The sequence below is a fragment of the Schistocerca gregaria genome, chromosome 4, assembly GCF_023897955.1.
Source record: "Schistocerca gregaria isolate iqSchGreg1 chromosome 4, iqSchGreg1.2, whole genome shotgun sequence".
Lineage (NCBI taxonomy): Eukaryota > Metazoa > Arthropoda > Insecta > Orthoptera > Acrididae > Schistocerca > Schistocerca gregaria.
Genome location: NC_064923.1, coordinates 318,886,266 through 318,902,128, shown reverse-complemented (window position 1 = coordinate 318,902,128; position 15,863 = coordinate 318,886,266). Strand labels below are relative to the sequence as shown.

Here is a 15,863-nt window from a genome sequence, read left to right as displayed (position 1 = left end):
TAGGAATGTTCCAAACAACACTCTGTGGAGAACATGTGGAAAAGTCTAGGCTAACAAAGCCAGAGTCCGCGACCGTTGGCGGTTGGCAGAAACTGGCTGCACTCGATGAATTCCACTGCATGTTCGGGCTGAAAGATTCCGAAGGATCTCGCGGCATATCCACTACGACGGCAGGGATGCTAGGGAGATGTTGTTGAGATCCGGGCGGCGGTGAGTGCTGAAAGGCCATTGTCTGAAGCTAAAACACCGGCCCTCGCGATCGCGAAAAGAAAACCGACGCGGTAGGCGCGTAAATAACACTTCGTGCCGTAACTTGAACGCGTATTACACAAAACGGGGTCACCAGTGAGGGAATTGGGTGATAGTTGTAGGTAAACAACTAGTATTCTCTCATATGACAATTTATTAGCACTTCACGTCTACACCGATACAAGTCCATGAGGCTAACTAACTCGTTAGCGGAAAACATCCTCCAAAAGTCTCCATCTCAAAGATAGCACACTTACACTCTTTACAAATATCGATATTTACGGCGCTGCACGCCACAAATCTAATAATGTAATAGATATACTATGCCTGTCTGATCATCAGATTGTGTCTGATATGGAAAAGGTAAATATCAGTGGTTATAAACTAGCTGCACATATGAGTAGAGAGAATAAGGTGGGAGGAGGAGTTGCCACATATGTCAAAAGTTATCACTGTGTAGAAAACTTAGATACAAAAAAGTTTTTTCTAGAGCAACATATAGAAGCATGTGCCTGTCAAATTAAACTGAAGGAGAGCTCCTTTATAATTGTAACAGTATATAGGTCCCCTTCAGCAAACTTTAATTTATTCCTGGAAAACTTGGATGCCTTGTTGTGCTATCTGTCAGATAGGGGAAAGCAAATTATTATTTGCGGGGACTTCAATGTTGATTCATTGAAAGAGTGTAATAGGAAGAATGACCTGGAAGGGTTGCTCGGTTCTTTCAGTTTGACATCTGTCATTAATTTTCCTACTCGGGTAGTAAAGGACAGCAGCACATTGATAGATAACACTTTTATAGACCAAGATAGGTTTAAAAACATAAATTCTTGTCCTGTTGAGAGTGGGCTTTCTGATCATGATGCTCAGCTAGTTACAGTATATCACATAGCTCCATTCAGTAATTCAAAACTACCCTCCAAAGTTGTGGGTTCAATTAATGACTCAACAATTAGAAATTTCAGAGAAAATCTTCAGCAATTAGACTGGGATGAGGTGTACAAGGAACCTGATGCTAATTTAAAATATAATTTATTTCATGATACACTTGTAAGAGAATTTGAAAACTATTTCCCCAAAAAATTAGTTAAATCTAATTATAAGAAACTATTCAAAAAACCTTGGCTTACTAAAGGAATAAAAATATCTTGTAACCACAAACGGGAACTGTATCTAACAAAAAGAAAGAGTAATGACCCAGAAACAGCCAAATATTATAAAAACTACTGTGCTACATTAATACAGGTTATTAAAAAGTCCAGAACCATGTGCATCATGTCTGAGATTAATACCTCTGATAAGAAAAGCAAAACAATTTGGAATATTATTACAAGGGAGACAGGATAACCAAGAGTACAGGATGACGGTATCACCATCAAAGCAAATAGAAACTTGATAAACAACAAGCCAGAAGTCGAAAACATTTTGAATAATCATTTTTTAAATGTTGTAGATAAAATAGGATCTAGATGTTCATCAGAAGAAGCAAGGCAGTTAATGGAAGAGGCCTTACCCACACCATTTGATACAATTGAAATTCCACCCACCTCTCTGTCTGAAATTAGGAAGATAATAAACTCTCTCAAGAATAAAAGCTCACATGGGATTGATGGCATTTCCAGCAGGATAATAAAAGCTTGTTCCCAAGAAATAAGTGGGATTCTTAGCCACATATTTAACAGCTCTTTGAAGCATAGTATTTTCTCAGATAGACTGAAGTATGCCATTTTTATACCACTGCATAAAAAAGGGGATACGTCTGATGTCAACAACTATCGCCCATTCTCTCTTCTGACTGCCTTATCCAAAATTCTTGAAAAAAAGTGATGTATTGTAGAGTAGCTTCACACCTTTGTAAAAATAAAGTTTTAACAAAATGTCAGTTTGCTTTCCAGAAGGGTTTTTCAATGGAAAATGCTATATATACTTTCACCAATGAAATATTAAATGCTCTGAGTAATCGGAAGTCACCCGTTGGGATTTTTTGTGATCTATCAAAGGCTTTTGATTGTGTAAATCATGGAATACTTCTAGATAAGCTCAAGTACTGTGGTATGAATGGGACAGTGCTCAAATGGTTTAAATCATACCTAAATGGGAGAGTGCAGAAAGTTGAAATAAACAGTTCACATAATATGCAAAAAACTGGTGATTTCTCACACTGGGAAACAATCAAGAATGGGGTGCTGCAAGGTTCAGTCTTGGGTCCTCTGCTGTTCTTAATATATATTAATGACTTGCCATTCTATATTCACGAAGATGCAAAGCTGGTACTTTTTGCCAATGATACAAATGTAGCTATCACACCTGACAGACAAGAATTAACTGGTGAAATTGTAAACAGTGTTTTTCAGAAAATCATTCAGTGGTTCTCTGCAAATGGGCTCTCATTAAACTTTGACAAAACATAGTATATACAATTCCACACAGTAAATGGAATGACCCCATTAATAAATATATGCTTCAATCAGAAATCAGTAGCTAAGGTAGAATATTCAAAATTTCTAGGTGTATGCATTGATGAGGGGTTGAACTGGAAAAAACACACTGAGGATCTGCTGAAACGTTTGAGTTCAGCTACTTGTGCTATTAGGGTCATTGCAAATTTTGGCGATATACGTCTGAGTAAATTAGCTTACCACGCCTATTTTCATTCTCTGCTTTCATATGGCATCATATTCTGGGGTAACTCATCATTGAATAAAAGAGTGTTCATTGCAAAAAAAGCATGTAATCAGAATAATTGCTGGAGCTCACCCAGGATCATCCTGCAGACACTTATTTAAAGAGCTAGAAATCTTCACTGTAGTCTCAGAAGGGGGTAAATTATGCTGCCACAAAAGTCTTTGGTCACTTACCTAATAGCATCAAAAGTCTGACAGATAGCTATATAGTTTAAAAGGAAATTAAAAGAATTTCTTGATGGCAACTCCTTCTACTCATTAGATGAATTTTTGGATATAGTAAGTGGGTAATTTCCAATGTAACATTTTGTCTAATGTAATATCATGTGTAGACACCTTTTATTAACCTGACATGTTCCACATCATTACTGTCGAATTCATGATCTATGCAACAAGTACTAATCTAATCTAATATAATATAATCTGTCTTGCACTGATACAGTCATACACTCGTAAAAGGAAGCAGAGACCACATTGGCCATCTGCACCAAAAGAATAAAACTTAACTCAGAATAAATTAACATAAAATATGGAGTCTCACAAGTTTGTGTGCTGTGTCTGTTCTTGTTCTTAACCTATGATCTTCCCATGACTGTAATAACCATTTAAAAACTGTAAGCTACTTAGTTCCATGTTCAATATATCATATTCATGATTTATATTATGTGCAGACAAATGGGTTGCAAGATGTGCCTTAAAATTTCTCCTCATCTCATGTCTTGACTAGTTCTCCTATAACCTAGTTTCAGTCAGTGATGAACATAATAATTTTTTTCATCAGCACATGTTGGTGATATGGTCACACTGAAGGACTGAAAGTGGATTGAAATATTGACTGTCGACTGCTAGATGCTTCAGCTTGGCATGTCAAATGCTAATCCCAAATGCAAGTCTACAGCCAGAAAATTCAAAGCATTGTTAAATTAAGGAAGATTTTTTCATGAATATATTTTCTGTGTGTATTATACTTAATGTCATATTCATTAGTGCTCTGTGCAGAAATAAATGTTGCAGTTAAACTACTGTCCATGTGTATCATTTTTTATACAGTTTTTTTACATGTGTAAGTGGTTGATCTCAATAATGGTGTGTAATCAAGAGAAATGATTTGCATATAGTGAATCAGTAAGTTTCAGTTGTCTTTGTAAGAGTACTGGATACCAAGATATCTACAGAATCTTTTTCCTTTCTTTTTCAGTGTAGGCAAAACTACATGCTGTAGTAATTGTAGTAAACAGTAGGCAGTATTATATAAAGAGTAATTATGAGCTTTTCTTCAATGTATTCTGCTGTATCTGCAGCAGCAGAGACAAAATGAGAATGATATTCCTCTATCTGTTTTTATTGGAAAAAAAACAATGAACAAAAAAATAGCTGATGTTGACAAAGTAGTTGAAACAAAACAAAATTTGAGCAAGAAACAAAGTATGGATCCCACTTTGGATCTTATAACAGAAGAACAACATAATAAAATCTTTTCCACACAAGTCTCTTGCTTGAGAAAGTCGACCAAAGAAAAGACGGAAACAAAACTACTGGAGAGTGGTCAGCACAGCATTACTATGAAGCTGTCCAGGGAGGCCAGACCACCATTACACAGCACTCTTGAGTCACAGTCCAAAGCTACCACTCCTGACAATCTGGGACTACCAGCAGGTGAGGTGCATGGATGTTGCAGCTGGGCTGGCAGATCCCTACAAGTCCGGGTGTTGTGTCGAACGGCCTTCTGGCCAATGGTGAACCGGCTCATAAGGGCGATTGGTGGATGGCTCTTCTGGGACTATTTTTGATAACATGAGTGGTGTAGGAAAATAGTCTGCTTGTTGATTGTGACCTCTGGCACTGCTGTCGATCCACAGTGCTTGGGTAGCGGGCTCTGATGTCCAGTGGCTAAGAGATGAGGCTGTGTTTTCGTCTTTGACAGTAACCTTTGTCATACCATAAACATTTGCTCTGATTTCACCCACTGTGATTAAGGCATCCCGCATCACTGTTCCATCATGTGGGATGCTGATGTCACAGGCAGATGGGACAGACTCTGCACAGGTGATAAAGAGTAACTAATTGTGTTACTATGTTTTGCTGAAACTACTTGATTAGTAAGTGCAACTTAACCTAGTCTCAGTCAGTGCTGTAGCACTAGCTGAATTACTTTTGGAAAATGTCATATGTAATTGGAATCTTTTTAATCATAATTAATTGTTGAACAGCCATCACTAAATAATCTTTATGAACTAAAAACTGCCACAACAGTGTAGAAGAGAGTATATAGAAATGTTTCAGTTTTTTTCATGCTGGATGCTGTGAAGCAAACAGCTTGATTCAAAATGTGAGTAGCCTTTGGCACTATAGTAGCTGTGCATATCATCCCATGGTTATGAAGAGGGAACAAGCTATCTTAAAACTCTGTTCTGATCTAGCAGTAGCACAGGTGGAATTAGACCAGTTGAGGTCTGATACAAGTATTCAACAATAATATTTCACTCTGAAAACAAATATGTGGATTACAAATGTATAAAACACAAAGTAATGGACCATTGTCTCTCATAAGAACTATGTGTTAAATAAGATTGTGAGAGATGGTGAAGACCCACTGCAGTTCAATACCTTTGTTAGAAACTTGCTGCAAAAGCAGAGTTTTAGTCCTGATTTAAATGAAGTGAAAGTGTAGTAGGCAAATAAAAGCTGAATGAAGCCAAAGTGAGCATAAATAGAGCAATACAAGAAGCATTCAGTGAATTTATGATGTATTCTCCTGGAAGCAGCTGAAGACATTGAACTGTGTGATATGACAAGTCTTTAGGCATCAAACTCACAATTTTATAACTGAAGTTACTACAAACACTTGTTCGTTGGATGCAAATAAACTCTCTGAATATACAAGTTTGACATAATCTTAACTGAGTGTTGACATGATGACTGTGGAACTTGAACTCTTGTCCAAATGGAACCCAAGAAGGAACTTGTACCTTGTGACCATATTTCATAAATGCTATGCAGCAGTGGTGCCTCAGAACTCTCAGGGCACATGGGACAAGGCTCATCTCGATTGGTACCATCGGTGATGCTATAGGGATATGCACCATCCTTGTGACAGCTGGTGTGATGTAATCAGTGATTGACACTCTTTCCCCCCAAACATCTGCATGGGTGTAGTGTATGGATGTGGAGCACAATGGCAGGCAGGAGGATGGAATGTCAACTCAATTGCAGGACAAGAGCCGAGACTATAATTGGCACCAAGCACCTACCTACAATCTGATATTTGCCTCGAACATGGCCAGAAACACTGGCCCAAAAACCAACCACAGGGTGTGCACCAGCATTTGTAGGTGGAGACAAGGGCACCGATGCAGATGGGGCATCAAAGGCAGTGATAAGACTTTCTGAGGTGCCCAACCAGATGACTGGAGGCAACTCCTCTGCTGGCAGTGGCACAAGGTTGCCATTGTGGCTGTGCAAAGGAGGCAGCTGCAGATTGGCCTCTATAGATGTCCCCAGCTGAGGAGATTACCATGCTATGGCAGGTGGCAACTGTATACTTAACAGCAGCTGCTACAGGCCCTGGGAACAATCTGGGTCCGTGAACATAAACGGAGTTGCAGAATCTTGAGAAGTAACATGCCTAAGCTGGTTTTGATGCTGCCAGTGCAGCCCCATTGAACTGCAAAAGCACCTCAGACATCATACCATATTCAAATCCATGATGCCTGCCAAAGAGCCCATACAAGACCAGTTGCTTAGGTAAAAACTTAGAAGTAGGCAGCAAGACAGAGATCAGTTTGGGTGGACATAGGAGATGGAGCAATGTCCATGCAGGATTTCCACTGGTGACTTGCCAACTTGGGCAAGGAACAGCAAGATGACTAAAAGATGTTGAGGGCCTGGTCCTGTGTGTGTGTGTGGCCCACAACTTGTCCATCTATGACTTGAAGGTTTTGACAAACTGTTCCACATCACCATTAGACTGTGGTTTGGAGAAGACTGCGAGGATATGCTGTGTGCCACTATCACTGCAAAATTGTTCAGACTTATGTAACATGAATTGTTGCTCATTATCAGACACTGTTACTTCTGGCAAACCTTCATTACAAAAAAATTGAAGTCAGGGCCAACACAGTACTCACAGACATAGTGGAGGTCATGGGTTTGATGAAGGGGAATTTGCTGTAAGTGTTCACCACCAATAACCAGTGGGTATTCCAATATGGACAAGTAAAGTCAATTTGCAGCTGCTGCCATGGTCCAGCAGGGCATGGCCAATGAAATTAATGCTGAGGAGGAGCAGTCTGATGCCCTGCTCACATAGATTACTGTAAGCCATTGTCTCTATCTGAGAGTTTGTCTCCAGCCTTGTACAATGGCGTCTGGCTAACTGTTTGGTCCAGATGACACCCTATGACCCCTTTGTAACAGTTTGGGTACTTCCTGCTAGAGGGACTGAGGAACCATTACACAAGCATCTCCACTTTCTGTATGAAGGAGAAGAATAACCATCTGCACTGAAATGACTTGACCATGTGCAAAGTAGTGGTGTACTGTAATGTGGCAGATGCAACAATGCTATGAGTCCAATTGTGGCAAACAAAATCGAGGACCCCACTCAAAGCTGGGTCCAATGCCACTGCAGTGCAACTCAATGAAAAGTCACTAGAAAGTCTTTCAACATGAGCATCTTCTGAGACTCGATATGGAAACCCAAGCCCTCCAATGAATCCAAGTTGGCGTTGGAGCTTACTTGTAGGCACAACAGTAGGTCAGCATTGAAATGTTTAGTGGTAGGCTAATATGTCAACTCATATTGGTAATTAGACAACAATAGGGCCCACCATGGTAACTTCTGCATTGTACGAGGTAGGACAGGTTGTGAGGAACCAAACAAGGCCATCATCAACTTGTGGTCCATAATCAAGTAAAACTGGCGTCTGTATAAATGTTGATGGAATTGAGTAGCCCCATAAATTATAGACAGAGGCTTTTCTTACCAGCTGTCTGTAATTGAAATGTTCCTTATTCAGTGTCTTTGATGCAAAGGCAGTTGGCCTGTCTGTGGAGCCCACATGGTGTGACAACGCTGCACCAATACCATAAGAGGAGGAGTCCACAGCAAGAATAATAGGATTGGAGGAGTCAAGGTGTATAAGACACTGGTCACTTAATCACTTAGTAGTGAACCCTTTAAGCACTGAAAAATGATCTGAGAATCACATGTAGTGATTGTATGTTACAGTGATGTGTATACTGGCATCAGTCAGTGCTTGAAGTATTTATTCTTGGTGATTTATTCTTGCTCTTGTTGAATATATGTTGTATGCTACATGGATACATTGCTTTAACAGTATTAATGCCTGAGGGTAACTCTAATAAACAACACACTAGACCAAACAAAAGGAATGCCCTTGAAGTGTAAATGATTCAGTGGAGCAATGATGTGATAAGCATTAGGTATGAAACAAATGTAAGATGTCAATTTTCCCATGACTGTTTGTAGTTCTGTCACATTTGTGGGGACAGGCAAATCAAAAATCGCACACAAATGCCAGCAAGATGTATTATTGACACATGCACTAATCACATGATAGAGCCACTCTATTTCTGTGTTAAAAAATGAATATTTGGGACGATTACTCTTTAAAACCTCCTTCGATAACACTTTGAACACTGCTTCGAGGTTCTACAAATGTTCATCCAGCATACAGCCAGAGACAACGGTGTCAGCCAAGTAAGTAGTATATGATGGTGCTTGTGAAGTAAGTTGCTCCAAGTACCTCTGAAATATTGCTGAGACCACTGCACTACCAAACAGTAACCAATGACACCGAAACAGATTCAGATGGGTGTTGATCACAAAAGTCTTTTTGGATGCTGCCTCCAAAGGCAGCTGCAGTATGCCTCCTTTATGTTTTGGAGGGAAAAAAAGGAACAACAGTTTGTGGATTGTCAGTAGCTTTTAAAGTGCACAGTCTTAGATGATCCAACGGCTTTGGTAGACAACCAAAGGGGATGCACAGTGCTTTGTAGACACAGCTTGCCAACACTGCAGTGCTGCTGCTGCCTGGTTCCATAGAGCATTTGGGACAGGTGGCTGTACATTATCTTTTTATATAACATGGGCCTCAAGCACTGATGACACCATCAAACAAAGAACTGTACATGTCACCCAATGCATTGATGCTAGCAAGTGGCAAAGCTGAATTTACTTGCAATACATTCTCTTGAATTGTCAAACCAAATAAATCAAAACTATTCATTTGAAAAAATGTTTGTACTGTCTTGTGAACATAGGACATGAAAGAGAAACTGTTTTCATAGAACCACAGAAAGTAGCAGGCAAACTACATTCGCCTAAAACAGGAATATTGTGACCAGTAAATGCTGATAGCATAGCACTTGGCTTCTGGAGCTGCAGGCTACTTGAACATTCATATTATATGTGGATGAGCAGTGTAACAGTCACCCCACTGTCTAACTGAAACTTCACATTCTAATTTGCCACATGCAAATGTACAAACAATTCGTTAGACTGCCTGTTGACCATTAAGACTGTCCTAGTAATCAGGTTGAACTACCAACATGTCTGTGTGCACATACATGTCCTGTAGGAAAGAGTCTGGCATTGACTTTGAAAACTGTGTGGCACCAGATTGCTGAAGACATGTTGAATGTGGCCTGCTTGTCACGTGTGAAACACTTTGCCTGCTGGAAAGGACTCTGTGCCCTGTCTTGTGCACTGTAATAATGTGGGCAACGCTTCCGTGTTTGTGCAGCACTGCATACCAACAGAGGGATTTGTTAGCATGAAACTGAGTCCCCAGGCCATATCCACCCTTATCATGTGGGTGGGGAGATGGGGTTGGAGGCTAATGCCTGAAGTTGCTCACTCTTCACCATAAAAATAGGTCTAGCTTTCATTTCAAGTTCAGCAATGTCTACTATTCCTGAGACTCAATTATTGACAACACAGTTTTCAAGTCTGGGTTTGGGGTTAGGAAGCTTCAGAATAAAGGCCTGAATGCATGCATGTAAAACAATATGAATGATAGCATGTTGAAGCATTACATCACTATAACTTAAGCCACAGGAACACCTGAACTTACTCTGTCTTGTTAACCTGTTTATAGGATTGCTCAAACTTCTGTTTGAGCCAAAAGAATGTATACCTAGCAGCTCCTACATGTACTTGAAATTCAAAATGATCAGACAGTTTGGGCACTAGTTCACCATATGGCACTTTGAAGGACAAAAATCTTGGAATAATTTGAGTGTCAAATGGAACACCTCTGCATCTGCTGTGAACAACAAATGAAAAATGTACTGATTACCTGTGATGGAGGCATGGATGTGTGCTGTAAACTGGGCCACATGTTCTGCCCAGTTTTCACTCTGTCCCACAAACTTTGGAACTCAGGTACCTGAGGAACTTGCTCCATTGGTTGAATGTGAATATAGTGTTTGTAATAACTGGTCAATACACTGTCCCCATAACTGTAAAATTTTGGTTGATAACAAGCCTGGCACAGGTGTAGTGACAGATATAATATTAACTCTTACCCAACAAACACACAAAACAAGACTGCAAAAGTTGACAAATTAGTACAAAGTATTCTCCTTTTGTGCCCATAGGTGGAGAAACAGAAAATTAATTTGAATTAATAGCCAGATAATATAACTATTTATTTAATGCTGAAATACACTTATCTTTGTAGCAATCCATTGCTGTAACTGAGTTAACCACGCATGGAATTATGTACACAAGTATAACTTTTAAAATTTCTTGGTGGGTTAAAACTGTGTGCCAGACTGAGACATGAACTCGAGACGTTTACCTTTTGTGGACAAATTCTCTATGAACTGAGCTACCCAAGCAAGACTCACGACCTGTCCCCACAGCTTCACTTCCGCCTGTACCTCATCTCCTACCTTCCAAACTTCACAGAAGTTTGTAACACCAAAAATGAAGGGTGCATGGCACCTGCTACTAATATATAATTTTTTTGCTGAATTGTATGTAAATATTTGTAATTTAAGTGCTTTCTTTTAATAAGTAAGGACATTGTTTCACTGTATGTGTAAATTTAGGTAGAAGTCTGTTGACATTTCATTGTATTTATCTTTGTCTTACTGTGAAACTTATAAGCTCGGCGGAAAAGCCTAAAGAATTGTTATTCGCATTGACTAGCAACAATAATAGCAGTGCTTGTGCGTTGTAACATCTTTGGGTAGGGAGTTGCACGGAGCGCGAGGAGAGATGGAGATAGGTTCCAGTGCTTGTAGTGTGCGGAAGTGTGGTGTTAACACTCTCACAGTAGAGTGTACCATTTCGGTGGCATCATGTACGCGTGCCAGCCATATGTCTAGTAGCAGGAATAAGGACAGTGGATGAGCAGAAGAGGCTGTATTAATTATGATTGCCCATTCCTGTAATTAACTGTGCTCCACAAGATGCTACCATCTTCAACAACAGCAGCACTGCACAACTCCTCTCTCTGATCCGCATTCAAATCTTTCAGGATCCACTGAGATGAATCTTTCTGCATTCCCAAAATATCCACAACAATGTCATAAGCACACCCATGGGATGTTCCAAATGTGGTTTCAATGTGCTTGAATGTTGTCTGATGGTCCTGCAAAATTGTATCGTGAATTACAGTCACTATTTCATCAGTGGCTATGGTGACAGGTCTTCCACTCCTTGGTGCATCTTCTGTACTCATTCTTCCACATTTGAAGTTAGACACCCAGTTTTTCAGTGTTGCATAAGACAGAGCACCATCCTTAAGTGTATTCCACATGTCCTCTGCAATTTTCTTGGGTGTCATTCCCTTCAAATGAAGATATTCAATCACAGCACAGTTTTTGATTCTCTCGATATTCACCATTTTGCTTACACTATGGTATAGAATGCAGCCTAGTGGCGAAACTAATGGAGCTGGATCTACAGAATTTGAGTTCCTTACCCACATAGGGTTACCATAAGAGTAGGTATTGTTTTTTGTGCGAGACATTGTGGTAAGTATCTCAAGCTAGAAACTTTTTGACTGCAGTAGCCACCAGAAAGATTACGGGAAGTGCACATCGGCACGGCACATCATGGACAGTAGTTGCCGCAAGTAAAGGCCCGTCCACCAGAGGGCACACGAGAATTCGGCTGCGCCCTCTGCTGGTGGGGCAACAACAACTCAGGCAGCACTGGCGGTGCCGTGTTCAGTTCACATCGTGCATGCCTAGTAGTCAGTTCCTGGTCTACACTATGTGAAGTGCGACGGAAACGTGAATCGTGTTACTACATTGACTTTCCGTTGTACTCTGTCACTCAATGATCCTACAGGCACTGAAAAAGAATCATATCTCCTGGGCCCTCTCATTGTGCCCGAAATAAGGTATTATACCCTCCCTATTATTCCACCACTTAAAGTAGTAAAGGAGTTTTGCTATTTGGGGAGCAAAATAACTGATGATGGTCAAAGTAGAGAGGATATAAAATGTAGACTGGGAATGGCAAGGAAAGCATTTCTGAAGAAGAGAAATTTGTTAACATCGATTATAGATTTAAGTGTCAGGAAGTCTTTTCTGAAAGTATTTGTATGGAGTGTAGCCATGTATGGAAGTGAAACATGGACGATAAATAGTTTGGACAAGAAGAGAATAGAAGCTTTTGAAATGCGGTGCTACAGAAGAATGATCCAGATTAGATGAGTAGATCACATAACTAATGAGGAAGTGTTGAATAGGATTGGGGAGAAGAGAAGTTTGTGGCAGAACTTGACTAGAAGAAGAGATCGGTTGGTAGGACATGTTCTGAGGCATCAAGGGATCACCAATTTAGTATTGGAGGGCAGTGTGGAGGGTAAAAATCATAGAGGGAGACCAAGAGCTGAATACACTTAGCAGATTCAGAAGGATGTAGGTTGCAGTAGGTACTGGAAGATGAAGAAGCTTGCACAGGATAGAGTAGCATGGAGAGCTGCATCAAACCAGTCTCAGGACTGAAGACCACAACAACAACAACATTCTTCCACCCTCTCTGACAGTGGTATTCTTCAACCCATCGAGCCTACACAGTATCCTTGTCTGTCCTTGTTCCATCATATCCCTGTGATTGTAGCTAGGATCCAGAGCCAGGAACTGTGCCCATGTGTGCGTGAGTTGCGCTTGTGTGAATATTTTTGTATTTCCTGTTTTGGAAGAAGGAGCAGGTCAGAAACATTAATATTTTAGCAGTTTTTTTCTTTGTTCTTGGCTGTGACACTTCCTTTCAAGTGTTCACAGTAGAATTTACATTCTACTACAAAGACCCTTAAGATTTTGCAATTGAATGAGTTTAGATGCAACTTGATGAGAAACTTAAAACTACAATTGTTTGTTTGTTTTGAGTAATCTTCATGTCACTATTTTCTCATATTGTATCCTCCGATTAATGAAAACACAAATTGAAGACAAGAAACAAAGCTTAAAATGGACATGTAAAAAAATAATACAGTATAATTATTATTAAATTTTCTTTAAATATGTTTGGGTACAGTTGATATGATTTGTTTAATATACCCTACCACAAAATGTTGTTGCAATTTAAATAACTTGTTGCAAGTAAGGAAATAGATTTTTCTATAAGTAATACAGAGGCATCTCCAATAAGGAAGTTCTGCTGTCTAGTAAATGTCACATGTTTTTGCATTTCTCTTCCTGGCGTCTTTCTCTCTTTGAATTTTTTAATTTTTTCCTTATAACTGAGTATATGATATTATTGTGGCATTTAATAATATCTGAAATATTCTTGTGTCACAACACTTGAACAATTGGTTACCTTTAGTTTTGTATTCTGTTATTCCACTCCAAAGGTTAGTGGAGGGCACTGATAGGAAATGGTCTTCTAAAAATATTAAATTGCATAGGCAAGTTCAATTGGTCACTTTCCAAACTTCTGAAATGAGTTGGTTATTTCAAAAGATAAAATACCATCAGTACCTTTCAGTTTTTTCTACTTTTTGTTATTACTTTACTTATTTATTTATTTATGTTTTAAGCTGTTTGTATTTTGTCATTTTTAGTATTCTCTGTTCTGATGTCAGTGTCATGAAATTTTTAAAATTATTTCTGAATTGAGTGACATTGTTCTAGATTCCAACATCAGTTATGCCATCTACATTTTAAATAATTTTGAAACAAATCCATATCAGATTTGGAAAGACGCTCAGTTTCCCTCTTTCCCTGATTATGAATTAAGAAGACGGATGAGAGATGCTGAGGTAATTTTTTGAGTTATCTTAACTTTGTGTAATAATAATGTTCATCTCATAAAAAATAGTTAAATCACAGTTTGCTGTCAACCTAGTTACACTAATCTATCACTCATAATACAGAATGCCTTGTGATGTAACAAAATTCCGTTTGGTAAACACAGTAATTTGAGTGACTTTACATTTTAAAATTATGTTCTGATTAATTATGCTCTGATTCCCTACTGCAAGATCCCAAGTTTTTAAATTTTTTATTGACTTTGTAATACATTAAGAAGTTTACGCACCCTAAGATTTCTCAATTTGTGTTTCTTTTATGGTCAATGACATTGATTCTCTCCAACAAACTCAAGAAGTATGAATAGTTAGAATTACACTGCGACACATCTCAGCTTTACACAAAATACATTTTACCACTTATTTGTATTCTTAAATATAAGAAACTTTAATGCTTCACCACCTGTTTTTCATCCACTGATTCATCTTGCAAAAAAATTTTAGGGACCAAAACAACTGCAGCTAGAAGCTGTAAGCAACAGGAACCCGCTACAGATTTTTCTTCCATTGACATTACCAACAGTCGCTCTTATATTTTTTTGTTCATCAGAGAATAACAGTCCTTCATTTGGAAAGGTAAGCACTTTTAGAGAATGTGTTTAGTCATGCAGAATTGTGTGAATGTGAATTTACAGACATTAAAGCATTGAAATTGTATTGTTTGTGAAAAGATTGAGAAATATGTATTCGAGATCTTAACTATTAAAAATCTCTTACCCACAATGAATGTTTCTTAGACTTTTCTCTGGCAATGCTTTAACTTCTTGTTAGTTTATGTAATGCCAACTGTCTTCACACGTCTCCCCTATGAAATATCCATTTTTTTTTCTTTTTCTTTGTCAAAATATGACTTGATAGGCAGATCAGATTAAATCTTTGATTATTTTAATTTTATATCTGTATTTTTTAATTGTCTGGGAAAGTAATTTTTCTCTTTTATAAAAACTATAAGAAAATAATATAACCATGTTCAAATTTATCAGTGGTCTCTGAAAATATGTAATAATATACACATGAGACCTTTCAAGAGGAAAATTTCATAATGTTATCTTTGTAAATTTATATGCGTCTGGGTACTTTGTAACTAAATTTGTTTAAAGTAAGTTTGTTGTAATAATTTATTTAATCTCCTTAGGCAGTTTGTTGTGTGATTTTATTTCTTGTTATGAAATGCTGTTTCAAGTTTTTTTATAAATTATTTCATGGTAAATGCAAGTTCATACTAGATCTTCTTTCATGGTCATGGTCAGAGCTGTTGAGGGAGTAATTATCAAGTCTTTTTTTATATGCTTACATGACTGGTAAATGTACTCTTATGAAGTAGTTAAAATTTCTCATATTTTGAACAGAATTTTACTATGAGCCCAATTACTATTTAGGGTTATTATACTTATGTCCGTTTTCTGTGGTTTCAAACCAATTTAAGATCCAAGTGACCCTAGCCACCTCTGGTGCCACAGTGGGAAGTTTCTATACATGGCAAATCACTATTCCTGGCAGCCACTTCGTGCACCAAGCACCCAAATGCAAGATTTGTTTTCAGGGCATACCACAATGAGTAGTGGAAACTGACAGGAGTGAAAGAGTACCAGCTAAAAGAAGGGGAGGGACATCAAATGAAAAGTTGCTTGTGTGA

At 38.5% G+C, this 15,863-nt stretch overlaps 1 protein-coding gene across 13 annotated transcripts in view; it reads left to right on the top strand.

Moving 5' to 3' along the window:
- LOC126266871 (alpha-L-iduronidase) overlaps nt 1-15,863 on the top strand; it is a 215,063-nt gene that overhangs the window by 152,786 nt on the left and 46,414 nt on the right. For all 13 annotated transcript variants that reach the window (XM_049971511.1, XM_049971516.1, XM_049971512.1 and 10 more), the window contains 2 exons: nt 14,052-14,179; nt 14,672-14,803. In XM_049971511.1, coding sequence (XP_049827468.1) covers nt 14,052-14,179; nt 14,672-14,803 — 260 coding nt within the window. The remainder of the gene's footprint in view (nt 1-14,051; nt 14,180-14,671; nt 14,804-15,863) is intronic.